This window comes from Oncorhynchus clarkii, chromosome 28 (assembly GCF_045791955.1).
Source record: "Oncorhynchus clarkii lewisi isolate Uvic-CL-2024 chromosome 28, UVic_Ocla_1.0, whole genome shotgun sequence".
Classification (NCBI taxonomy): Eukaryota; Metazoa; Chordata; class Actinopteri; order Salmoniformes; family Salmonidae; genus Oncorhynchus; species Oncorhynchus clarkii.
Window position 1 is genome coordinate 29,647,099 of NC_092174.1, and position 27,818 is coordinate 29,674,916.

The 27,818-nt window shown below is 42.4% G+C and overlaps 1 protein-coding gene across 1 annotated transcript; it reads left to right on the forward strand.

The window, feature by feature from the left end:
• The first annotated feature begins 172 nt into the window (after positions 1-172).
• Positions 173-27,818, forward strand: LOC139387374 (protein Wnt-9a-like). The gene is made up of 4 exons (XM_071133511.1): positions 173-375; positions 21,408-21,667; positions 21,978-22,240; positions 24,542-27,818. The coding sequence occupies exons 1-4, from the start codon at positions 173-175 to the stop codon at positions 25,025-25,027; spliced, it is 1,212 nt and encodes a 403-aa protein (XP_070989612.1). The 3' UTR covers positions 25,028-27,818.

The following is a 27,818-nucleotide window of genomic DNA, read 5'->3' on the forward strand; positions in this document are numbered from 1 at the left end:
AATTCTCTCTCTCTCTCTCTCTCTCTCTCTCTCCCTCTCTCTCTCTCTCTCTCTCTCACACACTCACACACACACACACACACACACACACACACACACACACACACACACACACACACACACACACACACAGACACACTCCCTTTCCCTCACTCAGATTTGCTCTCCGCTAATGGGAGGAGCGCAAATGTCCTCTCTCTATAAGAAGTGCCGAACGTACAACAAGGGATTTTATACAGCTACTCAGGAGAAACGAAATGATCTGCCCTGGAGCCGCAGCAAAATGCTGGATGGACACCTACTCCTGGGATGGTTATCGTTCACAGTTATAGTGTACCTTTTCAATTTGCCCGGACCGACAACAGCTTATTTCGGGTAGGCACTGTATCCATCCACATGTTCATGACACTGTCGTTGATTAGAGTTTATTACGAGATATCATGCGCTCTTAGAGCAACTTTGATAGAGCGGATAAATTGCTTTACTTATATTAGTATACGGTTCATTCAATTGTTTCAACTTTCGTATCGCGTAAATATGGCATAAGAATGGCACTCTCATTCATCCCTGTTGATGTGTCCTCTAGTAATATCAAACGTGGTGCAAATGAATAGGTTAGGCTACTTACTGCATGGTGTCCTTGTAGCTATATTGTGATTTATTTCAAGTATCCGCAACATTGTTGCACAGAACTGTCAGTTCAGAGACACTTGGGTAGCGGAGTAGGCTGTCACTGCGGGTGGTGAGAGCAGGTAGATGTGAGATTAATTAGTCGGCTTTTCAGTGGGTTTACAGACCGGTGTAATAGCTCAAGCTACCGAAGGTTTTGGGGTGGGTAATATGCTGTAATATATATATTTTTAAGGGGAGTAGGAGTTGGGATTATCTACAGTAAAATAACCACAATCAGCTGTCTCTGGGCAGGTTTAGACACACAGCATGTATTTGCCTGACACATTCACATGGATCTAATAGGGCTAGTTTTGACAAAACCCTTATGTAAGTGTTGTTCAACAGAAATTTGATCCCAAAAGCTACTAGTCTTCTGACAGGTATCCTACGCTAAGCCATTGATAGGCCTATCAGGCATATTTGAATGAAAAGTAGCAGAGTGGTGTGATTATTTTGTTGAAGTCGGCTCTGAAAACAGACATGGGGCGAAAGGTGAGTGAAGGATTCAGTCGCGACAGCTGGTTACAATAAAGCAATGCAGCTCACTTAACCGGTGTCTGAAACGTCTGTTCAGCTTGCATAGAAAACACCCCGTCTAGCATAAACATCGATATAGAGAAAATTTTGGCATATGGTTCGCGCTCCCACTAAGTTTAGAAACAGTTTGAAAGAATGTATCCAGCATTTACAGTTCGTTGCCCAATCTCATGAGATACTATCATATCAAGGACAGTATATATTTTTTTAAATTTAAGGAACAATTAAACATGTTATTCCCAGGGAACGCCTTCGTTTTTAAGGTGTAGCCTGCTATGACCACCTCAATATATCGAGTCTACTGGCAGCCTTGGTCTTTTCTGATGAATTTCAGTAATTAGGATTCAGACTTCCTTGGAAGACCATTAACCTATAGATAGCAAGAAAAGAAATGCAATATCACCTTCAAATCTCTTGTGTGAAGGATACAAGTAGCCTACAGCAGGCATGTTGTAGCTTGGATATGTTATAACACAAAGTTCCTTCCCAGTTGGTGGTTTATATATCACTAATCTATTCTCAGTGGCACCTGCAACCTTACAGCAACTATGAGAGTTCAGTCAGAAACGTAATATTATTTTTAGGGATAATTTATTCTACCATGAACACCATATCATTCCAATCACATTCTGTCTAAAATATACAAACAATAGATTGTTGATGACAGAAGTAATCACCACCACCTTGTGTTGCAAACAATAGATCTCATGAAGTTGATTTGAGTCATTCACACTAACAAATGTGGACTCCTGGCAGCACTGAAATATTTAGGCTGGTTTAATTGTATTTTAATTTAACCTTTATTTAACTGGGCTTTATAACCTGTATTTGACAAATTGTGGAGTGGAGTCAGTGATAACACCAGCAGTATAGTTCCAGGGGTATCAAATAAATATATATGTTTTATTGTCATATACAGAAGATAGGTACAGTGAAATGTGTTATTTTATAGGGTCAGCGATAGTACGGCACCCCTGAAATAAATGAGGGTCACGTGCCTTGCTCAAGAGCATATCAACAGGTTATTCATCTTGTCGGCTTGGGTATTCGAAGCAGCGACATTTCGGTTACTGGCCCAATGCTCTAACCACTAGGCTACCTGCCGCCTATATACGATAAGGGCATTGTTTAGCTGTGAACCATTGGGGGGACACAGGGATGGGAGGGGCCCTCCGGGACCCGTTGGACATTATGAAGCAGTAAACTGGTTTGTTATGCCTCAGGGGCTGCTGAAATGGGTCTAACCTTCTCTCAGATCTCATATAAGGAAACAAATAAATTAGGAAGGACCGGACAAAGCGGACTAGGGTGGAAGCAAGGAATAGCGCTGTTTGGAAATAATTACTTTTTGGATCACGATCATGGTTTGCATTGCCAGAGGTTGTGTGATATGATAGGAGTGTCCGTTTAGGTCTAATGTGTCACTCCTGAAAAGGTTATGTCCCCTGACCGGTACAGTATGTTGACAGAGGAAGTTACTATCACCATAAATCCGACATGTTATTACAGATAATAAACATAAGTAACCCCTAATGTTAGGGTAACTGTCATTACTTAGTGTTCTTACTGTAAAGTTTAGACCTATGCTAGTTCAGTCTGGACTGTTATGCTGTCTTGAAAATGATACATGTGAGAGTTGTTCAGCAGCCCAGTGGTATAGAAACCACATCATCGCACATGTGTATCAAGTGAGCTTTTGAGGTATAGAGACATAGTGGTAGATCATAACCATCCAACAACATAACCATTGGCCCTCAATAACTAACCAGTTGCATGTAATAAGATTGAAGCGCAAAGGGTCCTTTGGTGTGAGGATGTGATGATACTATGAATGAGATGAGTGTCAGTGAATGAATTATCCCTTTAAACCAGAGAACATGAGACAAACAGATGACATAGGTGCCATAGATACACAGAAAATGTTTCTGATACTGCCCCAAAGCCAAACCGACTACCCAGAAACCGGACACCACTGACACTTAGTGCAACACACATGCCCACTTGCCTGCACGCACAAACGCTCACACACACACACACACACACACACACACACACACACACACACACACACACACACACACACACACACACACACACACACACACACACACACACACACACACACACACACACTCATAGCAACAACACACACCCAAGAGTCCACTGTTCCCAAGTCCCTTACTGAGCGTGTTTTATCCTCTCCAGGCATCATCTCAGAGGGGAGCACGTCTGCCCCCTACTGAGACCAATACCAACTTCCTGCAGTGAGAAAAGCCTGTTCTGATCAGCCCGCTGGCCTCCTTCCTCCATTCAGACAGTGCCGACTAGCTCTGCAGACTCCCTGCCTGGTTACCCATGACAGACAGACAGACAGACAGACAGGCACACACACACACACACACACACACACACACACACACACACACACACACACACACACACACACACACACACACACACACACATACTGTACCTGGGCTGTCTGACTTTGAGTGGAGTATACATACTAACACACACTTGTTCAAATAAATATCTGCCATGAGCACGAGGACAGCACATCCTTCGGCCTTCTTCCTGGGTACTGATTTACTCAAAATAGATGGTCGATGTTGCATACCCAATTTCCCGAGTGTGGTGGAGCGTAAGTGTAAAGTAAACACACCGTCTCTGTTGCCCGTAGTCTGCAGCGGCAGAAGGTGGGGTGGGATTCCTAGCGTGGTCAAGCACCCACTCAAATTGTCATCCTTTACCACAAGAATGTGAGCACTCATTTACGTTCCCCTGTAGAGCCTGTTGTGGCAGGTGCTGCTTCTCCCTCACAGCCCAGTATCATTAGACTTACCATTGAGGAAGTTAGCTGCAGTTTCATTCTCATGCTTAGACAATACTGTACCTTGCTGGAATATTCTTTGTTGGGTTGTATTTTCGAGAAGTGAAGGGAGTGAGATTGTTCACTTAGTTGACCCCAGCTGAAGAGTTCACCTTGAGGAGTTTCAGCAGAATGCTGTTAAACAAGCTAACTTCATTCATTTAAAGGCTACTTTTGGCCCATGGAAAGGCCTTTTGTGGTCTTGTAAACTGCATTCAATGCAAGCCTTAAACTGACTCAAACAGACATTTGTTTTTATTTAGTTTACGTGCTGCGGGATATACAGGAATCATACCCACAGCTACGCTACGTATGGTGAATTACCAATCACTAAGGCAGGGGTTCCCAACATAGGGGGTGCTGCGCCAATGTTTCGTGGGGGGGTGGGGGACTTTCCTTGATTTGAGGATTAAATGTATTTTTAAATGTAATTCGTTTTACAATTCACAATTGTTTATACCAATATAAAATGATGCATTAATCCACAATGCTTTAGGCTAGAAACAAATGGTAAAATGCCAGAGGAAGACGTGACTCTGATGCACATGGGAATATCTTTGATTTGTCTCTATAGCTTTCAGAAGCTGAGCTACGACCTTCTAAAGTCGAGGAGTCAAAGAAATTGTTATTTTCTTGGAAAGTAATCTTATACAATGTGTGACTTTCGCTTTCAATTGATCTAATCACTTTCTGTAAAAGATAATATGTATAATTAAATTGAGGGTTCATATAAGTTATCATCATAAAACATATTTGGTAGCGGAATAACATTTGGTGTCAACTATTTTCCTTATCCATAATGATTATGATTATCTATATATTTTTTATTTATTTAACCTTTCGTTAACTAGGCAAGTCAATTAAGAACAAATTCTTATTTACAATGACGGCCTACTCTGGCCAAACCCTAACCCGGACTATGCTGGGCCAATTGTCCGCCGCCCTATGGGACTCCCAATCACGGGCGGTTGTGATACAGCCGGGAATCAAACCAGGGTCTGTAGTGCTGTCTCTAGCACTGAGATGCAGTGCCTTAGATTGCTACGCTACTCGGGAGCACTAAATGATTATGATTATTATTATTATTATCATGAAATAGCCTACCTAAAATGTGTTGTGAGTCTTGTTAAACTACTGTATACAGTGCCTTGCGAAAGTATTCGGCCCCCTTGAACTTTGCAACCTTTTGCCACATTTCAGGCTTCAAACATAAAGATATAAAACTGTATTTTTTTGTGAAGAATCAACAACAAGTGTGACACAATCATGAAGTGGAACGACATTTATTGGATATTTCAAACTTTTTTAACAAATCAAAAACTGAAAAATTGGGCGTGCAAAATTATTCAGCCCCTTTACTTTCAGTGCAGCAAACTCTCTCCAGAAGTTCAGTGAGGATCTCTGAATGATCCAATGTTGACCTAAATGACTAATTATGATAAATACAATCCACCTGTGTGTAATCAAGTCTCCGTATAAATGCACCTGCACTGTGATAGTCTCAGAGGTCCGTTAAAAGCGCAGAGAGCATCATGAAGAACAAGGAACACACCAGGCAGGTCCGAGATACTGTTGTGAAGAAGTTTAAAGCCGGATTTGGATACAAAAAGATTTCCCAAGCTTTAAACATCTCAAGGAGCACTGTGCAAGCGATAATATTGAAATGGAAGGAGTATCAGACCACTGCAAATCTACCAAGACCTGGCCGTCCCTCAAAACTTTCAGCTCATACAAGAAGAAGACTGATCAGAGATGCAGCCAAGAGGCCCATGATCACTCTGGATGAACTGCAGAGATCTACAGCTGAGGTGGGAGACTCTGTCCATAGGACAACAATCAGTTGTATATTGCACAAATCTGGCCTTTATGGAAGAGTGGCAAGAAGAAAGCCATTTCTTAAAGATATCCATAAAAAGTGTTGTTTAAAGTTTGCCACAAGCCACCTGGGAGACACACCAAACATGTGGAAGAAGGTGCTCTGGTCAGATGAAACCAAAATTGAACTTTTTGGCAACAATGCAAAACGTTATGTTTGGCGTAAAAGCAACACAGCTCATCACTCTGAACACACCATCCCCACTGTCAAACATGGTGGTGGCAGCATCATGGTTTGGGCCTGCTTTTCTTCAGCAGGGACAGGGAAGATGGTTAAAATTGATGGGAAGATGGATGGAGCCAAATACAGGACCATTCTGGAAGAAAACCTGATGGAGTCTGCAAAAGACCTGAGACTGGGACAGAGATTTGTCTTCCAACAAGACAATGATCCAAAGCATAAAGCAAAATCTACAATGGAATGGTTCAAAAATAAACATATCCAGGTGTTAGAATGGCCAAGTCAAAGTCCAGACCTGAATCCAATCGAGAATCTGTGGAAAGAACTGAAAACTGCTGTTCACAAATGCTCTCCATCCAACCTCACTGAGCTCGAGCTGTTTTGCAAGGAGGAATGGGAAAAAATGTCAGTCTCTCGATGTGCAAAACTGATAGAGACATACCCCAAGCGACTTACAGCTGTAATCGCAGCAAAAGGTGGCGCTACAAAGTATTAACTTAAGGGGGCTGAATAATTTTGCACGCCCAATTTTTCAGTTTTTGATTTGTTAAAAAAGTTTGAAATATCCAATAAATGTCGTTCCACTTCATGATTGTGTCCCACTTGTTGTTGATTCTTCACAAAAAAATACAGTTTTATATCTTTATGTTTGAAGCCTGAAATGTGGCAAAAGGTCGCAAAGTTCAAGGGGGCCGAATACTTTCGCAAGGCACTGTATATGTAGAATTGCAGGAAATGATCTTCAAAACAAAATGTTTCTAAGTTCCTCAAATGAATAACATTAAACTGGTATTGTATTAGTGTGTTTGGGTGACATTTTTTAAATGTGAAAAAGGGGGCCCTGAGGAAAAAGGTTTGGGAACCCCTGCACTAAGGCATCACAATGAGTGTTAATAGGGTTGTTTATTGCTTCGACAGCCTTATGTTCCCTGCCCTCAGTTCCAGCTCCCAAAGGTCATTGTTTTCAGCCACATTATTAAGAGGAAGTTGCAATATGCCTAAAACAACGTAACAAAGCAGATTCATTTGTAGCCTTCAATATACTCACTGTGCTGCTTCTCCACTGTCTCCAGCGTTAATGTTTAGGCTTTAGCTTAGCGTCCTAACACTGTTGTGGTGGGCGGAAGACCAGGTTCAAACTCCATTTGGTGTGCTTCCAGTGTTGTATGGAGATGAAACAAGAGGTTATAGGCTGCTCAACAGCCAGTCTCCATCTAAACACTTCCCCTTCCCTGCTCCCCTCATGTGCGTGCTGCTGCTGGTATACCAGTGGTTTGTGTAAAGATTCAGGGTGATTACCAGTCAATAAGGGCTGGCGTTGGCGTGGGGCTAGGCTGGCAGACAGTGGTGGCGGGCTTCTCATTACAGAAGCCTTAAGCACTGATTAGCCCTGACACTAGGCTAGCTCACAGGCAGGGCGCAGTCAGAGTGGGAAGCGTTCCCTGCCTGGGATAGAGGGATTTCCCAACTTCAGAGGATATCCTGTGGCTGTAGCCACACCTCAAAGGGTATCACTTTACTGTGAGCCAAGAAGATAGGATTCTCTTTTAGCGCTGGCTGCTTGGGGTTAGCTGTGATCACATGGAGTCTGGCTAGTGGTGAGATCACACCACACAAACCTGCTGGAGGCTTAGATTAAACACCCATATGCCCTTTGTGAATACAGAACGAGAGAGAGAGAGCTTTGTTATCTTTGTGTTTTTGTCCATCCTGGTATGTTTGGCACAGCATTGTTTCAAGCTTGTCTTATGAGTAAGAGTTTGCACTGTGTAGAGTTAGGTCTATGTCCTCCCACGAAGCATCTGGTGAAAGGGGTGCTATGCCCATAGCCACCACAGGGGGGAGCAGCCTCTTTCTGGAGCCCAGGATAGGACTCATTCAGCACCTTTTAACCCCTTTGTGTAACCTAAGGAGAGTTGGAAATGAGATGTGAAAACAGCCAAATCTAAAAGCACCGGACACTGCTTAAGTACAAATTCAGGAAAAAAAATTGTTGTGGTCAAAATAAATGTAGAGTACAAAATGCTGACTTGGATCCACTTGCATGTCCAATGTCACTCAACTCAGCCCACTCACAGCAGGGCCTTGCTGTATTGTTATGTAGAAATAAGAATTCATTCCACTTAATTTCTCCTTGAATAGCAGGTTAAGGCAGTCTGTCATGGAAATGGTCCCTCTACCAAATGTTGCCTGTTGGAGTGAGATTAGTTATATTTTTGAGTTGAATCATTTGGAGGTTACTCACACACACCTTTGTTGTGAAGGTTTTAGTTGATGTCTGCAGTGGCCTGGGTAGTGGATAATCTGGATACACTCTGTACAGTATAATGATATGGTTTTACTGTATATGTTGAAGATTACATGGCATTATTGCATTTGGGAAGGTCTTTAAAATATGTGTTGGCTCACTCACATCCGAAGGGCTTAAGGTTCTGGTATCGTCAGCATGCCGAGACCGACCACAGTTAAGAAATATTGTCTTTTAAAAGGAGGGAGTGGCTCCTGCTCCTATCCAGCCTTTACCAGTCAGCTGTGTACTTCATGGCTGGTAGTTCGCAGATATGGAACGGAAAATAATTCTCATTGGTAACAGAAGGTATAGAGTTAGACACATGATGTTCTTTACAGATGGGGCTCGGGACATAGCCTCGACAAGGGAAATTTGCAAAACAGGAAAACCAATATAGAATCATGATGCTTTTAGTGGTCTGGGATTGATGATCTGACGTTAATTAGCAGGATTGCCATGTCATATGTTTTCCGTCCTTAACCACAGGCCAATTTTCTCTTTTACCCAAGTCTGTGGGAGAACGCCTGTGTGTCTGTGTGTGTGTGTGTGTGTGTGTGTGTGTGTGTGTGTGTGTGTGTGTGTGTGTGTGTGTGTGTGTGTGTGGCCCTTGTCTCCAGCCAGGATGAGCCAGATTGACAAATGCTTGCTTTGGATTCTGGCTTCGAAAAGTCATCTGTTCTACTCTTCTTACCTCATTTTCAGGTCGTGATGGGTTCAAGGAGGTCGTATGCAGTTACATGCAGTCTTGCCATACAGGCAGGTAGCACAAAGCAGCACGTTACCCCATGTTGTCTCTGATCCATAGCTGGAATTCAAATACAAGTCCTTGAGAAATGAATCTACATGTAGAATCTAGAGTTAAGGTCTCGGAATGTTTAGCAAAAACCAAAGTCAGAATCATGAAGTAAATTCATATTTTATTGGGTGATAAATTCTCAGTGTATGTTGATTCTTACCCATATGGAACACCATATGAATCTCATTATGACCTGATTGAATCCAGGTGGATGTACTTAATGTAAAGTGAGCCAAAATGACATCTCTTCAGTTGTAACTAAGAGTTAGTACCTTGATGTTATAACCAGTGTGTAGCTACAGGACGGTAGTTTATCACCTTCATTCATTCATGTTTCTACTTAGGACTGCAGTGCAAACAATATACTGTACCACTACCACCCTTACTGGCTTTACAGCTTGAGTATTGAATTTAGCTTCTGCTGGCTTTCCAGTAATTATATTTGAATTCCCTGATTGAGAGAGAAGAAAGCAAACCTTGCAATCTCTCAGTAGAAACTGTAAATAACCGTTAATAATGACTAAACTTAGCCAGTCTTTCAGCTGCTAATGCATGGTTGAAAACAGCTACTGTTTTTCTGATAGTGGTTTGACTTTACATGCTTGGATACCCCTTTGAAGTGAAATGCCCACTGTACAGTAAGAGTAAAATAGTAAATGTGTGTGTTACAAATCTAAAATCTGCATAACCAATTAACCATTGTACAGAGTATTATCAAAAAGTACACTTTTAAAATACACAGGTTCACTTTCTTTCTTACCAAATAGTGGTGGTCTGATTCTCGTGTGAGCGTGTGTGTGTGAATGGTGTGTGAATGCGGTGGGTGTGTATGAATGTGTGCCGTGGCTGAACGTGTTAGGTGTGCCGGTCAGTCAGTGTGCTGGTACAGGGGTGCTCTGCGCTGCTCTGTGCCATGGCGTTTGCTAGAACAGGGGAGTCATGTGGACACTGTTGTGGCGCGCCCAATCTGTGCCAGTCACACAGTGACTACAACTGAGCCGCTGACCCTAGGAGCCTTGAGTTCTCACACTGCAGTTAAACCTCTTACCAAACTCCATGGTCTCATTCCCCAACCAACCCCGTACTGTATGCATACAGTACAGACCGCTCCACGGCTACAGAGCCAATAGTTCAGATCAGGGTAGCATTTGGAATAAAAGATTGGGAAATAAGAATCTGCTGATGTATTTCATTTTCTAGATTAAAGACTATAGTTTAGTTGATAATGACTCTGGTAGAGGGTGTGTCCTGACTGCTGTACAGTAGGGCTGGAAGGACAGAGCAGAGCTATGCCCTGTTGAGAATGGAGATGCATGTCCTCCTTTTGACAGACTTAATGACACTGTTTCCATTTCACTTGGAATTTATGCCAGATATGGGGGAAAGAGTAAAAGGTTATTGAGGAGGTAAAGCTAAGATCGGCCATTGGTTGAGAGAGGACTGAGTCATATGGCTATTGCTTCTTAAGGCCTGAGATTGATACTGTACAGTTACATGACACATAACACAACCTCTCTGTGCCAAAACAGACCCACATAACTTTACATTTTAGCAAGTCATTATCGTTTGAAAAATGAACCTTCCCTGAATGGGGAAGATGTGATGCCTAGTCTGTTAACACTACAAAGTCTTGTTCACTCAGTCTTAGAGGGGGGTGAGGGAGGGATGGAGGGAAGTCCCCTATCTTCAACAGCTGACCTATACAGGATGTGACCAAGCATGATGCCATCTCTGTCCCTCTAGTCACCTTCCCAAATGGGACATATCAGAACTGTGACTCAACTTGGGCATTATGATGCAAAGTACGATGACAACAATTACAAAGTAATGTTCATTGGTTGACTTGGTAAAGTTGTTATGAACTATGCGTAGGTCCTCTACACCAGTACAGATCAAATGTGGACCTAAACATTTTCAATAACTTGGATACCACAGTCGGAATGTTGATTTTTCTCTCTTTCACTCGAGCTTCTGTTCAGTCAGTAGTAGTACATAGCCTAGGCAGCAGCCTTGGATTCAGACCAGGGCAGAGGGAGAATACCACACTGACATCCCTACTACCTCTGGCAGGGCCTGGCCCATGAGACACCAGGTGGGACGATGGCTTGTACCCTCCAGAGGTCACACCTAGCCCAAATTTTCTTTAAAAATTCCCCCTGTTATCTTTACAATAGCCTGGCTACCACCACAGGGTTAGATCACATTTATACTTTTCTGAGTTGAGCATGGTAGTTTGTCCCTAACAGACAGGGGTGAAGGTGAACTACCCCAGGGCTTGTATTTACAAAGAGTCTTGGAGGTCTTAGTGCTGATATAGGATTATATGGACCGGGGGCTGCTTTTTTAATATGGAACCTGGTTCTGTTTGCTTGCCTTGCTCACTTTTCACATGTCTGTCTGTCTGTCTGTCTGTCTGTCTGTCTGTCTGTCTGTGTCTGGTTGGATGCCATTGTTTTGGGTTACCTTTCGTAAGACAGCTGGGTGGTTTGTTTTCTCTGGGAACAGGCTTTGTTTTGAGCCAGCAGCTGGAGGGATTGGCATTCGTTTAGACTAAATTGGCCTTTGGGGGTAGGTAGGGGTGAGCAGGGCGAGAGGAACGGGGAGAGCAGCCCTGTGAGAGGGGGAGGGAGGGATAGGAGAGGGAAAGCAGAGAGAGAGACACAGCGGGAAAGGGGGGAAGAGGAGAGGGAGAAAGGAGGTAGTGGGGGTAGGGGGGTAGTGAGGGAGAGGGGAGACAGGGAAGGAGAGAGGGGAGACAGGGAGAGAGAGATTGAAGACAGGGATGGAGAGAGGGCAGACAGGGAGAGAGGGAAGACAGGGAGGGAGAGCGGGAAGACAGGGAGGGAGAGAGGGGAGACAGGGAGGGAGAGAGGAGAGACAGGGAGGGAGAGAGGGGAGAGGGAGTTGACCTTAGAGACACCAGACCACAAAACCAGCAAGTTGAGACTGAATGAGAAACTGTAGTTTCTTGCTTTTCTGTTCAGGAGGGTTCAGCCAGGGTTGACTCTTGACTCTTAAAGGTGTTGACTTTACGTAGAAACACACACACACAGGCACACAAATGCTGCGCACATGCATGCGCAGGTGCGTGACACACACAAACACACACAAATGCAGACATGCAAGTATATGCACACACACATGCACACCCACACCTGTTGGTCAAGTGGGATGGAGATGGTGAAAGGGTACACACTAGCTGCACATTTGTCTAACCTTCAGTAGCCTCTGTTTGATACACACTGACAATACCATACATTAATAACACCTTCCTAATATTAAGTTGCCCCCCCCCGCATAACAGCCTCAATTCGTTGGGGGCGTGGACTCTACAAGGTGTTGAAAGCGTTCCACAGGAATGCTGGCCCATGTTGACTCCAATGCTTCCACAGTTGTGTCAAGTTGGCTGGGTATGCTTTATTTAACATACAGTACATGCCCCAGTTATTTCTACTATTGTGCTCCTCATAAAACTAACTCCCACACGTGTTTATTCTGTTGTCTGACAGCTTTGGTACAAAACATTCAGATTTTGATGGGGATTATTTATTTATTCATTTATTATTCCTCAATCCGAGTATGGAGCAAGCAGAGAAATGATTAATACAAATTCAAATATATATTGTTTTATTATGCCCAGCTAACAAGGCCCCTTAATGATGTGAGGCCTGAGGCCTCTTCTGTCTAATGGTAAGTCCGCCAGTGTGTGCAACCAGAATAGCCATTGGCGAAAGACAATGGGGATTGTAATACTGTATTTTCATATTACAGCCAAGTGTAATATGTAATGTACCAAATGCCCATTGGAACTCTCAAAACCACCAATGGTTTGCAGTCTGGAAAAGCATGGATCTGATTGGAGTAGGGGGGTCAGTTATTGTTTTTCTCACTCAGCATCACTAGATGTCAATAAAAGCCAATGTAGCCTGACACTGTTAATGAACAATCTGGAGGTCTAAAAATCAATAGTTATGGTTTTTGTCTTACGTTCATCACTTACTCATGAAGTAGTTCACAACAGCAAGAGCAAATTTGTTATAGAGCAATCAGTTAGTTGCACTGCAGCTCTCTGTGTCACAACATGTGTTTTTATTAGTCCCCTGTGACAGCAGATTTTGTACTGAACTGCCTTTCTGACATACTGATGTTATGAAGTGTGAATGACTCGCCAGCATCTCGGCATGTTTGCATATGTTTGTAATGAATGAGTCATTGCATACTCATCACATACTCATTAGCATGATCAATATTAGACCAAAGGTTATGTGATATCAAGGTTATTATCAAGCTGCCAATATTTGATTATGTTAAATGTTCTTGTACTACCCCCTTCACATGTAACCCTTAATAACCTTTCATAAACGCTTCATAAACCCCAGATGAAGAGTGACATTAACAACCATATTATCAACCAGTGCAGCAGCAGTCCAGGACAGGGTCCTGGTAGGTGCTCTGACACGAAGCCAGAAGGGTGATGACGGCAAAGTTTAGTCTGAATAAATGATTTCCTCCAGGGATTCAGGGCTGTGTGGCTACACACACACACACACACACACACACACACACACACACACACTGCGTAATGAGTCGTTTTCACTCAGCCATCCTGTGCATTGGAAAATGCATATAAAGTAAATGTCACGGGCAATGGGGAGTGTTGACAGGTGGAGAGAAAGGCCTAAACAAACTCCACCGTTAAAGGCACAGGCAGGGAGGAAGAAGGCAAGGTAACTAGTGAGATTAGCCTTGTTTGAAGCCTTGGTCGACGATGTCCGTGTGTGAGTGAGGAGTGTATGAGTGAGTGAATGAGTGAGTGTTAGGAAAAAGCAAAGCTGAGCAAACAGCAGTAAGAATCCTACCTCACGTAGGATAATAGTGAACTTTATTATTTTTCTGTTGGTGTTATGTTCCATGTATGTTGCTGGGCCAACACCTCAAACAGAAACAGCCTCTGAAAACAGTTCATGATAGAAAAACACAGGTCTACATGCTCTTACATTCTAATGTGTAAGACCTAGCAGCAGTAGCTCACTACACTGCAAACTATACCTCCTTGTTAACATATACCTTACCCTCTTACCATGTACACCCTGTAGTTGTGTTTGTTTGTTATGTTTAAGGATCATAGATATTGAGATATTGTTGTTGGGCAGTGCTTTCCATTATTCCTACTCAGAACCTGTGAACTCCTGTGTTCCTAGAAACAGAAAAATGACTTTCAGACCAAAGATCTTGCAAGATCAGTTTCTGGAGTGCTACTGTATGTGCACAATACTCTCCTTTTCGACTCCATCCTTTGTTCTGAGTGAGTTAAATGAGTTCACACTGCAGTGTGTGACACTGGGCTCTGCAAAACTCAGCATCGTCTGAGTGAGTGTGTTGCATTGGGTTTCCTATAAGGCACATTATGTAGGTAAAGTGATCTTTAAACAGATCTTTAGCTAGTTTGCCTTTACGGTTTTTGGTTCTCCTTCTTTGTCTAACACCTCTTCAAATGTGCTTGTTAGGCAACACGCAGCAGCACAATTCAAAGTAACATGACCACCATAGTGCATGTTGAGGATAGCTCTAAGAAGTAATCAGTGTTTTAAAACCTAATCCGATAGCCTCCTCTCAGCTCCTCCTGTAGATATCAGAAATGGAACTGGAATTAAAGCACATCTGTGTTAGCATTTGAATGTACACTGGTCTGACACATAGCGGAAACATGGACAAGAGGAGCCACAGTGGCTTCTTCTCGCAAGACCTGACGTGTTTCTCCATTTTCTCAAATCTCTCCTCCTATCCGCACTTTGCCCCCCAGCCTTCTTGGTAACTGGATAAAAACATGCCTTTGTGTGGAAGTCAGTCACAGCTAGGCAGGCAAAGCAGTAGCCCAAAGAATCAGTGTTGTCTCTTGCCTCCCTCCAGCTTCAGAATTTCTTTGTGTCTCAGATAGACACACAGGCAAGCAGACAGATGGACAGACTGACGGACGGATAGACAGACGTCACAGCACACAGACACTTTTGAGGAATTACATTTTATTTGACTCTTGTCGTGGATAGCCGCAGGGCCACGCAGGCAGCCAGCCAGGCATCTGTGCTCTATGGAGAGTTAACACTGAGGAGACTGTGATAGTTACAGTAGTGGTTGAGGCTCCTGATGTGTGTCGTGTCCACTAAGGAATGTAACATGTCATGGTGACAGGATTGAGAAAATGAAGACTGTGGAGTTTCACCACTGCTGTTATTAGTAATAATGGCACACCCATGTATAGTTTAGCACAACCGGTAGCAAACGGTCTGGAGTTATGCCATGAGCAACCATTGTGCCTAACATAATTGAATTGCTGTGTACGGTACATTACAAAGGCTATACGTTTATTTTGTTCTTACAGACTTCAGGAGCGTGATGCTTACATCTGTCAAATCTCTAGGATTTTTTCTTTTCTTTTTCTCTAAAAACAGGTACTTAATTTACTGAGACTGTCAAGTTCATGAATAATCGGTTCCACTTTGTATCTCCTGGGCAGCATCGCTTATTTCATTCCTTCAGCGATATCTAAGTTCAGTAAAGCTGGTATATTATTATGTTTCAGGCATACCGTTGAAGTCGGAAGTTTACATACACATACATTTAAACTCAGTTTTTCACAATTCCTGACATTTAATCCTAGTAAAAATTCCCTGTTTTAGGTCAGTTAGGATCACCACTTTATTTTAAGAATGTGAAATGTCACAATAATAGTAGAGAGAATGATTTATTTCAGCTTATATTTCTTTCATCACATTCCCAGTGGGTCAGAAGTTTACATACACACAATTAATATTTGGTAGCACACATTTAAATTGTTTAACTTGGGTCAAATGTTTTGGGTAGCCTTCCACAAGCTTCCCACAATACGTTGGGTGAATTTTGGCCCATTCCTCCTGACAGAGCTGGTGTAACTGAGTCAGGTTTGTTGGCCTCCTTTCGCACACACACTTTTTCAGTTCTGCCCACATATTTCTATAGGTTTAAGGTCAGGCCTTTGTGATGGCCATTCCAATATCTTGACTTTGTTGTCCTTAAGACATTTTGCCACAACTTTGGAAGTATGCTTGGGGTCATTGTCCATTTGGAAGACCCATTTGCGTCCAAGCTTTAACTTTCTGACTGAATTCTGGAGATGTTGCGTCAACATGATTTTCCTCACCTATTTTGTGAAGTGCACCAGTCACTCCTGCAGCAAAGCACCCCCACAACATGTTGCTGCCACCCCTGTGCTTTGTGGTTGGGATGGTGTTCTTCGGCTTGCAAGCTTCCCCCTTTTTCCTCCAAACATAACGATGGTCATTATGGCCAAGCAGTTCTACTTTTGTTTCACCAGACCAGAGGACATTTCTCCAAAAAGTACGATCTTTGTCCCCATGTGCAGTTGCAAACCGTAGTCTGGCTTTTTTACGGCGGTTTTGGAGCAGTGGCTTCTTCCTTGCTGAGCGGCTTTCAGGTTATGTCGATATAGGACTCGTTTTACTGTGGATATAGATACTTTTGCACCTGTTTCCTCCAGCATCTTCACAAAGTCCTTTGCTGTTGTTCTGAGATTGATTTGCACTTTTCGCACCAAAGTATGTTCATCTCTAGGAGACAGAACGCGTCTCCTTCTTGAGCGGTATGACGGCTGCGTGGTCCCATGGTGTTTATACTTGTGTACGATTGTTTGTACAGATGAACGTGGTACCATAAGGTGTTTGGAAATCGCTCCCAAAGATGAACCAGACTTGTGGAGGTCTACAATTTTTTGTTCTTTTTTCCATGATGTCAAGCAAAGAGGCATTCATTTTGAAGGTAGGCCTTGAAATACATCCACAGGTACACCTCAAATTGACTCAAATAATGTCAATTAGCCTATCAGAGGCTTCTAAAGCCATGACATAATTTTCTGGAATTGTCCAAGCTGTTTAAAGGCACAGTCAACTTAGTATATGTAAACTTCTGACCCCCTGGCATTGTGATACAGTGAATTAAAAGTGAAATAATCTGTCTGTAAACAATTGTTGGAAAATGTACTTGTGTCATGCACACAGTAGATGTCCTAACCGATTTGCCAAAACTATAGTTTGTTAACAAGAAATTTGTGGAGTGGTTGAAAAACAAGTTTTAACCTGTTGCGACGACCAAACCCGGATCCGGGATTCTATTTATAGACCTAAGCTCATTACCATAACGCAACGTTAACTATTCATGAAAATCGCAAATGAAATGAAATAAATATGCTAGCTCTCAAGCTTAGCCTTTTGTTAACAACACTGTCATCTCAGATTTTCCAAATATGCTTTTCAACCATAGGAAAACAATCATTTGTGTAACAGTAGCTAGCTAGCGTAGCATTTAGCGTTAGCATTAGCGTTAGCATTAGCGTTAGCATTTAGCAGGCAACTATCACAAAAACAAGTAAAGCCTTCAAATAAAATAACTTACCTTTGAAGAACTTCTGATGTTTTCAATGAGGAGACTCTCAGTTAGATAGCAGATGCTCCGTTTTTCCAAAAATATTCTTTGTGTATTAGAAATAGCTCCGTTTTGTACATCACATTTGGCTACCAAAAAAAAAAAAAAAAAAAAAAAAAAAAAAAACGAAAATTCAGCCCTCAAAACGCGAACTTTTTTCCAAATTAACTCCATAATATCGACTGAAACATGGCAAACGTGGTTTAGAATCAATCCTCAAGGTGTTTTTCCACATATCTCTTCAATGATATATCCTTCGTGGAAGCCTGGTTTCTCCTTGCTCTCAAATGGAAAAATAATTGCACCTGGCTTTACGCTCCAATTTCGACGCAGGGACACCAGGCGGACACTTGGAAAATGTAGTCTCTTATGGTCAATCTTCCAATGATATGCCTACAAATACGTCACAATGCTGCTAACACTTTGGGGGAACGACAGAAAGTGTAGGCTCATTCCTTGCGCAATCACAGCCATATAAGGAGACAATGGAAAACAGAGCTTCAGAAATTCTGCTCATTTCCTGGTTGATGCATCATCTTGGTTTCGCCTGTAGAATGAGTTCTGGGGCACTTACAGACAATATCTTTGCAGATTCTGAAACTTCAGAGTGTTTTCTTTCAAAAACTGTCAAGAAAATGCATAGTCGAGCATCTTTTCGTGACAAAATATCGCGCTTAAAACGGGAACGTTTTTTATCCAAAAATGAAATAGCGCCCCTAGAGATCAAAGAGGTTAATGAGTGTATGTAAACTTCCGACTTCAACTGTGAATCATAGGGCTTGTTGAGTGATGGCTGGAGTTTTCATTCTCTTGGCTCTCCTGGTGGCATGTAGAAATGAATTAAGCAGGTACTCTAAATGGTGTTGCCATAATTCAAATATTGAGCCTCAGCCCACTGCAGAAGTGTTGTGAAAATGTTGTCAATGTACACAATAAATAAATAACACAAGTTATTTATTTTATCCTCACTGTGTTGTAGACATATATTAGTGGATACACATAGTATCAACATGAATAACAATTAAGATGAATAAAGATAGCATTTGTATCTCTACACGTACGGTACATAATGAGGCACAGTCAGGCCAGACTATCCTACTATGTACTTAAGCTCTTTTACTCCCTAAAGGAGAACAATTTCTGTCAAGACACAGCTTGTAAGGTTTCCATTAGAAAAATTCATAGTTGTCAGACAAGTTAGGAAAGGCAAACATGTTTTGAAAAAAAAAGAGATAGGAGCCATTTGACCTGATCTGAATACACAAATTGCAAAACCTGCCCTTTACACCACTGGACTGTTGAGATCATGTTCTTCATATGGGGCATGCCATGTACATAGTAGGTTATGAAAGCACTGTATAGTATTCCACAGAAAATGTGTAATAACATGCTAATAACGTAAGCTAACATAGGCTTAACATAATAGGATATTGGTATGCAGTATGTGACCATATTTGTCATGGTTTTAGACTCCAGGGGAAACACTTCACAATCAGTTATCCGTTTTGAAAGATTTCTCTCTCTGTGTGTTACATGACCTCTGTGACTTCTTCATTGAGGCCGTTTGGCTCTGAATGACAGAAGTCAAATGAGGTCATAAAGTGAACATGTAGCACAATTGACTTGAAGGAGTACACAGAGATGTACACAGATGACAGAAGTACCCAGTAACTCTAAGAGATACAGACTGTGAATCAATCAGTGTTCACATTCGCTGCAACATGGTCTATGCCTGGGACATCTGGAAGGAATCTCTATGGCCGTGACTTTGGTTAATAGTTGTACCCAAATGACTCATGGGCTGGAAATTGAATTGAATAGGTTTCTGGTTCATTGGCATCAGGAACACGCTAGCTAAATGCTAATAGTGGCTGACTGGCTGGCTGGCTGGCTGGCTGTGTCTTGCTCACTCTCCCTCTCATTAGCTTGTGTCCTACTCTTATAGACCAGGACGGAATCTTTCCTCACTGAAGAGTTACTGTACGGTTCACTTGTCATAGTTACTCATTAGACTAGCTATTGCCTCCTGTTCTGCCCATGTGACTGGTGATGTCTGCATGGAACTCTCATTGTGCATGGTGCAATCAGTTCATTGTTTTGTGAATGAGATCAGAACTGTGTCATCCAAATCTGACACCAGATTCACTTGAACATGACAAGGTAACTAAAATAGGATCCTATCCTCAGCTTTCTGTCTGGTGACATGCTAAACCCATTAGATAAAATAAACCTCTGCTGTTTTATTGAGATTGATGGAAGGGAAGTTCATTCAAGGCACATTGCTAAATGCCAACATTTTGATGGCAGAGGCCAGAGACAGGTCACCGTATGGCACTGAGCAGAGCACTGAAGTTATATTGAGGAGACAAGAAGAAAAACAACCTCTCCTTGTCACCTCCAGAGTAAATCTAATATGTTTATCCCTTGTTGATGGCTGTTGTCAGGACAACCCCAGATTGTTGTCAAATATAGCAGGTGTCAATATTAGCAGGGAAACATTGACATTGTAAAGGCATTAAACTCTTTCAGTAATGGCATATTATGTGCCTGGGTCCGTTGTAGGAGTCTGTTTGTGAATTCTTCTATAAATCCATTTCTTTTTCTCTTTCACTTTAACGGTGTAAAAGTGGCCCTGAAATTGCACATAATGAACATCTACCCTGCCAATTCTGTCAGATGGTGTGACCAACATGGTCACAGACTGACAGTCATGTCCCCTGCGTCTCTGTGTGAAAGTAATGCTCTGCTTTGCCTATCCATCACAACCTCAGAACGCTGGTCAGTCAGGGAGGATTTTGCCAGCTATGCGGCAGACCCCGGGCTAGCTTGTGTGTTTTATATACGCTTCCTTAAAATAAACTGACGAAAGGAGTGCAACTCTACCACATGTTCTCCTATACCGTGTTTAGAAACGAAGCTTAGACTCATTATATTTCAAATGAATTGCAGCTTTAGAGTCATGAACACTGGAAGTTTGTATGAGGATTCTATAATGAGGCTGTAAATCCCGCTGTGTGATCATGTTTAAATCTATACACCGCTGGTTGACGTGAGTGACAGTCATTAGTCTCTGGGATATGATAGGTCTCCATTGGTTGGCTACTGTTTAGCATGCCTGTGGTGTGACGGTCAAATTGACTGTGTGGGACCATTGTTTTAAATCTGTCATATCATGTCCTTTAACCACTCTGTATCAATCTAGCTAGCTAGCCAGCGATGTTATGACTAGCAACCTTATTGGTAGCTACCCTGAAAGAGAGAAATCAGCACAGAACGTTCTTCAGCTGCTGAGAATGTGCTATATACACAGACATGGTGAATGTTGATCTCAATCTCCAGAAAACATTGCATTCCCCGGAACATTAACCATTGTACTCAAATGCAACCTTCAAAAAATGGCAGCCGAAATCCCTCGAACATTAACCAGCTCTGACTTAGACCATAAAGGTCAGCCTTCTATATCTGGGACTTAGCATACTATTTTCTTGACATTTCCAGTCCACAGTACTGACTGAGTGTTCCGTAGTTGATTTTTCATTCTCCGAACCCTCCTAATGGTGTGTTACAGTACAACATCTCCCTCTCTTCCCTCAGATTGACAGGTAATGCCTGGAATAAACTTGAGGAAGGCCCTTGGGTCAAAGCGTTGCCAGCAGGAGCACAGCAGGAGAATCTGACAGTATCTAACGGGTATCTCTCTCTGTCTCCCCAGACTGACAGGTAATGAACCCCTGTCCATCCTACCGCTGAGCTCCCAACCCGAGGAGAACGTGGGCAGGGCCCACTACAAGCTGTGCGACCGGCTCAAACTGGAGAAAAAGCAGAGGCGGATGTGTCGACGAGACCCGGGTGTGGCCGAGACCCTCATGGAGGCCATCAGCATGAGCGCCCTGGAGTGCCAGTACCAGTTCCGCTTCGAGAGGTGGAACTGCTCTTTAGAGGGCCGCTACAGAGCCAACATTTTAAAGAGAGGTAGGGAAAGAAAAGCTTCTCAACTTCATACATCAGTATACATGTAATATGTTCTGAGTTAAACTTTTTCAGCATGCAGATAACTCATGTTCATGGGTGGAGGGGGAGAGACATTTTTGCAATTTATGCTGCCATCATTGAATGGTATAACGTTGAATGGCCATAGTAGATAGTACAGTAGAGTGTTGTAGGTTATTTTTAATGTGAGGTCAACATTCAATGGTTTCTTTTGAGCGCCCAGTAGGACGCTGGTAGCTTATAACTGATATCTGATATCTGATTCTTCCCCTTGCTCCATATCTCTCTCCAGGTTTTAAGGAGACAGCCTTCCTGTATGCCGTCTCCTCAGCAGGCTTGACTCACGCCATGGCCAAGGCGTGTAGCGCCGGGCGGATGGAGCGTTGCACCTGTGATGAAGCACCAGACCTGGAGAACCGCAAGGCCTGGCAGTGGGGTGGCTGTGGAGACAACCTGAAGTACAGCAACAAGTTTGTCAAGGACTTCCTGGGCAAACGCTCCAACAAGGACCTGCGTGCCCGCGTGGACATGCACAACACTAATGTGGGCATGAAGGTGAGTGTAGAGTGGAGCCGTGTTGGATGATGCAGTGCATTTGATATTGTTGATTTGTGTGATGGGACCACAACTCACAACTCGTCACCACTGTTGCTGTAAAAAGGACTATATGAATAGTTGATGGTTGATTGACAGATTGACTGATTGATTGAGTGATTTAGTTATTGATTGATTGATAGTGGCGTTTGATATATCTAGGCCTTGTAGAGCTACTGAATGCGTTGCCCTCTCTTGAGATAGTTGAGTTCTATGGGCGTATTCTAGGGTGAATATATTCTCCTACATACACATCTCTACATATATAATGTTGGGTTGTTAAATTATTGTTCTCTAAGTTGACATCAGTCAAAAAGACACAGCAAAATTACCAGAACCAGTGAAAATGACCAGATAGGAATTTAATGTGACCTCGAGAGGAATAACAATGACAGAGTTTTTATGACTACATTCCAGTGGTCAACAGAGAAACATTTACCCACATGCTGTGGTTATTAAACACGTACTATAGATTCTAAAGAACCCACTTAATAGGAAGATGAAAGGCCAGCCTAAATCACTTAAATTGACTGCTAAATTCAGTCAAATAAGATAACTCTCATTTATCAACCTTTGGTTCTCCTTCTCAAATTAGAGAGATAATAGCCTTCGTTTGTGCCTTGGCGGGAGTAGACAATTGTTTGTGGTGAGGGAACGAGGGTTTGGTTTTTCAGCTTGGATGTGATTTTAATAGTAAAATCAAAAAGAAGAGAGAATGGTCTTAAATTGTCAAGCCAAAGCAAAGTCAAGGTCCTGGCATCCGCTAACTTTACTCAGATTTTCTCATATTGTGGCCATTTTCATTTTAGTATGAATTTAAATTATAGCAGAAGCACACTTCCCCAATTGTTAGCAGACAGAAATCTCTCCCCAAAGACCCATGGTGTGCTCTTCCTCTTCAACTTGGCTCTCCAAATCCATTCTCTCAGGATATTTGATTTGTGATAAAAGATTTACAACGCTGTTTTCGTTCAGGTTTTTTCTTATATGCACATGTAGTGAGGTGTACCACGTCCCATATGAAGCACAAACCTTGGAATGTGCTAGGCTATGCATCCCTAGAACAGTTTAAAGCTGACATCTCAAATGTTCCTGAACTGAACTGCAAGTGTGGCGAATATGCACCACGTCTTTCTTATCCCCCAAGCTGTTTCCCAGTGTGTGAGAACAGAACCGGAGAGAAACTGTCTGTCCAGTCCAAGCCTCCTTTGGAGAATATGCATTATGGATTTTCACACAACTTTTTTATGTTGTGGTCAGTTGATGCTGACTGAGCTGTACACAAATGAACCATTGCCTGCCACAGAGAGTTCAAGCTATGTCGCAACGTGTACTATTTACTGTTGTGCTGTATCTGACCAAGCAACAACCCTTTCACTCCTGAAAATGTTACTTTGTCGAACATTAACTGTCAGAAGTGGTCTCTCAAGTTGAACTGAGTCCATATTCCATGCCATCTGTTCAATAGATCCCATTATATGCATTTTGAGAAATCTTCGGGCCTCAACATATTTGACATAAAATAGATTTGTTTAGCTTTCCACGTGCTGGCCTAACTGCAGTATTATGGAGTTGGCATGGTGAAAGAGATGGACCTGTCTCCCAAGAACAGGGGCCAGGTTCTGGGTATCCTGTCTCCTTCTTTCCCATGGCTGTGGAATTCAAGGGATCTTTTCTTCAGAAAAGTGCCTCAGCTATGTCCTCAACTTACTACTAGTAATAACCATGATGACTTTAAGCAAGCTCGATTACCCAATATTATCATAACAGGATGTATCGTCACTCCCACCCACAAAGATTATCTTTTAAATGATTGCTTATAGTGTACCACATGTTTTGGAATTTGTTCGGGAAGTGACGTCAGTGTGACAATGTTGTCATGTAAATTGTTATTATGTTAATGACAGTTTATCACCAATAAGTAGAGCCTCTAGATAATCTAACTCTGTGGTGGGAGTATCAGCAGAAAATATCATTATGGCCTCGGTGCTCATCACATTTTAATACATTGATGTCCCGTGTATGATATGAGTAAAGTCTTCATATTGGAGGTTATTAATTATGATATTAGGACGTATTACATAGACCCATTGTGCTGCAGAAATTACAGGTGAGTGTCTAGGTAGTTTTCTTCTTTGAAACATTGCTTACTATACAAAGTATAAAGTCGGTCAAAGTTGATTTTATGTTGTTCTCAGGCTGTCCCTTTGATCCCCTGTGGTGGCTGACTGTCTGTATGTTCCTCTCCTCTCCCACCACCAGGTGATCAAAGCCGGGGTAGAGACTACCTGCAAATGTCATGGCGTCTCAGGCTCCTGCACCGTCCAGACATGCTGGAGGCAGCTCTCGCCCTTCCATGAGATCGGCAAGCAGCTGAAACAGCGCTACGAGGCCTCTCTGAAGGTGGGCAGCTCCACCAACGAGGCCACGGGGGAGGGGGAAATCTCCCAGGCCCGGCCCCAGCAGCAGCCCTTACCAGGCCCCAGCAATGACCCAATCCCACGCACCATGGACCTGCTCCACATCGAGGACTCGCCCAGCTTCTGCCGGTCCAGCAAGTACTCGCCAGGCACCTCGGCCAGGAAGTGCTACAAGGACAAGAACTGCGATGCCATCTGCTGCGGCAGGGGCCACAATACCCAGAGCCGCGTGGTGACCCGGCCATGCCAGTGTCAGGTGCGCTGGTGCTGCTACGTCGAATGCAAGCAGTGCACGCAGAGAGAGGAGGTCTACACCTGTAAAGGGTAGGCCAGTCTTAGAGGAGAGAGCAAGACAATGGAGTTGTAGGACCTTTATAAGCACTTTGAGGGATTTTCTGTCGTGTGGGTTTGGTTCTAATGCCCTGTGGCCCCAGCCAATGGGGGTTGGGGTTGCAGCAGGAGATTGGCCATGTCTGACAACCGGGTCAACACGTGTCTCATGCTTTCTGGTTGCAGAGTTAGAGCCTTGGATAAAGGCTACCTCGCCTATTCAACATCCAGTCAGATGTGTCAGTGAGAAAACGCAGCACTTGGCAGCTGTCTCCGGCTAGCATGCTGTTAATGAGGATCCAATAGAATGACTGTAATGGTAAAAGACTGGCTTTTGGGCCTTGCCCAATGTAGAAATGTGTGTGTTGGCGGCGAGTGAGGGTGCAGGGGAGTCAAATGACAACTCATATGGCAATCATGGCAACCATATTCTGAAACTGTTAAGAAGACAGGGTGTAAGATTTATTATACGCACACATATTTACACTCGCACACCAATGTGTGTATGCATATGTATGTAAATAAATTAAATTGTATTATAATGATATTATATACACTTGCCACTTCTCTGAATATGTTTAAACAAACCACTAACTACACAAATGTATTGTTGTTTGTGTGTTCTCGCTCTCTTTTGCTTTATAATTTCTTTTGACAAGGCCCTTTGGAAAGCAGCACATTTGTGTCCTTTGTGTCTCTCTGTGGATCATTTATGGACCCTTTGGGACTACTCCTTCCCGAGGAGAGGAAACACGCTCATTTGTCTTTGATTCTTTTTCGCTAGAGTGAAATTGTTGGTGAATACATTTCTGAGTACAGAAATTTTATTTTTTTTGCCAGTAATTTTAGGCTACTTTTGGGCGAACTCAACTAATGTTCAGGGAATAACTGAAACCACTATACTTATTTAGAAAGAGTAAAAAGAAAAACTGAAAATCTGCATGTAATTGAAAGTTCAATGAGAGAATGGCCTTGCTTTTCTGAGTCTAGTGTCTATTACTGTCACCATGACAACAGGAGACCGACCACTTGACCAATAGAGAATGCATTTCCAATCAGCTGACTAATGCTCTAAGTAATAGCAACCCAACTATGTCACCTTGCTTCTTGGTACTTAGTTAGCACTCTGTTTAAAAAGGAAAAGCCAATCTTGCTAGTAATACTACTATAAAGTAAAGAAAACAGCAAACTATGGGTACAGGAGAAATGTAACCCCTATTTCTATACATATACTCTCATATCCTTCCTTCCTCTCTCTAGAGTGCACCATTTGATTGACAAGGATAAATGGTTGAGGTTGAAAATGAACAGTATGATGCTATGGAAACTAAAATCCATCTTGACATGTCTGCAAAATGGCTTCAAAATTAACACCCTGAGGCAAATGCGGTCTTTTACAGATAGTCCTGCTGAAGCTTAAGGTGTATTATGGTGACAAAATGTGTTTGCGACAACAAAGCAAATGTATGCTCTAGCTGTAGCCTATGCATTTTCTATCCATTGTTTGGAGCATAGCTAACAGAACTCTGTGACTGCAAAGGTACAATCTCCTTTTGTGTTGTTTTGACAGTAATTTTCTTGAAGGCAGGTTACCATTATGTTGTACAGTAAGATTTGTATGACTAACATTTAATATTGACTGGTGGCAAAGGCAGAGCCAACCCTGTAAACAGCTACAATAACTCGTCAGATGCAAAGTCATCTTTAGATTCCCTTTAGGTATACCGTCTTTGCCTTGTTTTAAGTGGGTGAGAATGAACTACTGAGTGAGGAACCCAACATTGTAAGATAGCCCCATTTACGCACTGAAGCCCCAGAAGCCCTTTATAATTTCCCTTTAAAGTATTTAAAGACCTTGTATTTATGAATATATACAGTGCAGATGTTTTTGTTTATTGTAAAAAGCAGTGGTTTATTCTCCTGTGGTATAGAGACAAGAATGAGGCACATGGTACAATCTCACAGACAATTAAAGAGGAAGTTGGTAGAAATAAGGAGGTTAGGACCAAGACATTTGATGCTGGGAAGGCAAGTGGTAAAATATAAAATATAAGGCTAAACCATGAATATGGAATACAATGCTGCTGTAAACTTTTGATTGTAAGTGATCATCAGTAAGTGAAAAACAAGTGCCAAACGAGTACCAACATTAGTAAATAGCATGCCAATACCCTCGAAAAATAGCTTTGACCACCGACTATGATAGATAGACTACAGTTCGCCCACAGTTTTAAATCAGTGACGCTCACAGGATTTCTATCTGATTTGACCCACCATGATTTATCCAGAAAAAGCAGCATGCTCTCAGAAGGGAGTCTAGCCTAACGAAGGTTGGTTGGTTCATCCTCTAGAGCTGAATTCCAAACATTTTGAAAATGAGGAGACATGCCAAATAAAGAATGGTCAAAACATATACATAGAACTTTGCACGCTACATGGAAACCATAATGGCTCTGCTGAAAGCCTGAGCATAAATGCCTGCTTCCCACAGCTTCCACACTCCCCTGCCCTAGACTGTGGTTCTCTACAGTGGTCATTTATTGAATGGATACAAATGGTCAACAGAGTCATGGAGAGAGGAATACAGTATGCACATTGCATGTATTTTGTATGTTTTATATTCTACGTTTTTCAAGACAAAGGACGGCATGATACAACGGTTGTTCTTCAATGTCATTGTCTTAGTCCTTCATATTCTATTTTTGAACTCATAGCTCTGCACTGTGTAGTTGTCAGAGGATCATGTATAAAAAAAATATATTTTATAGGAAAAATGAAAATAAAAGAAA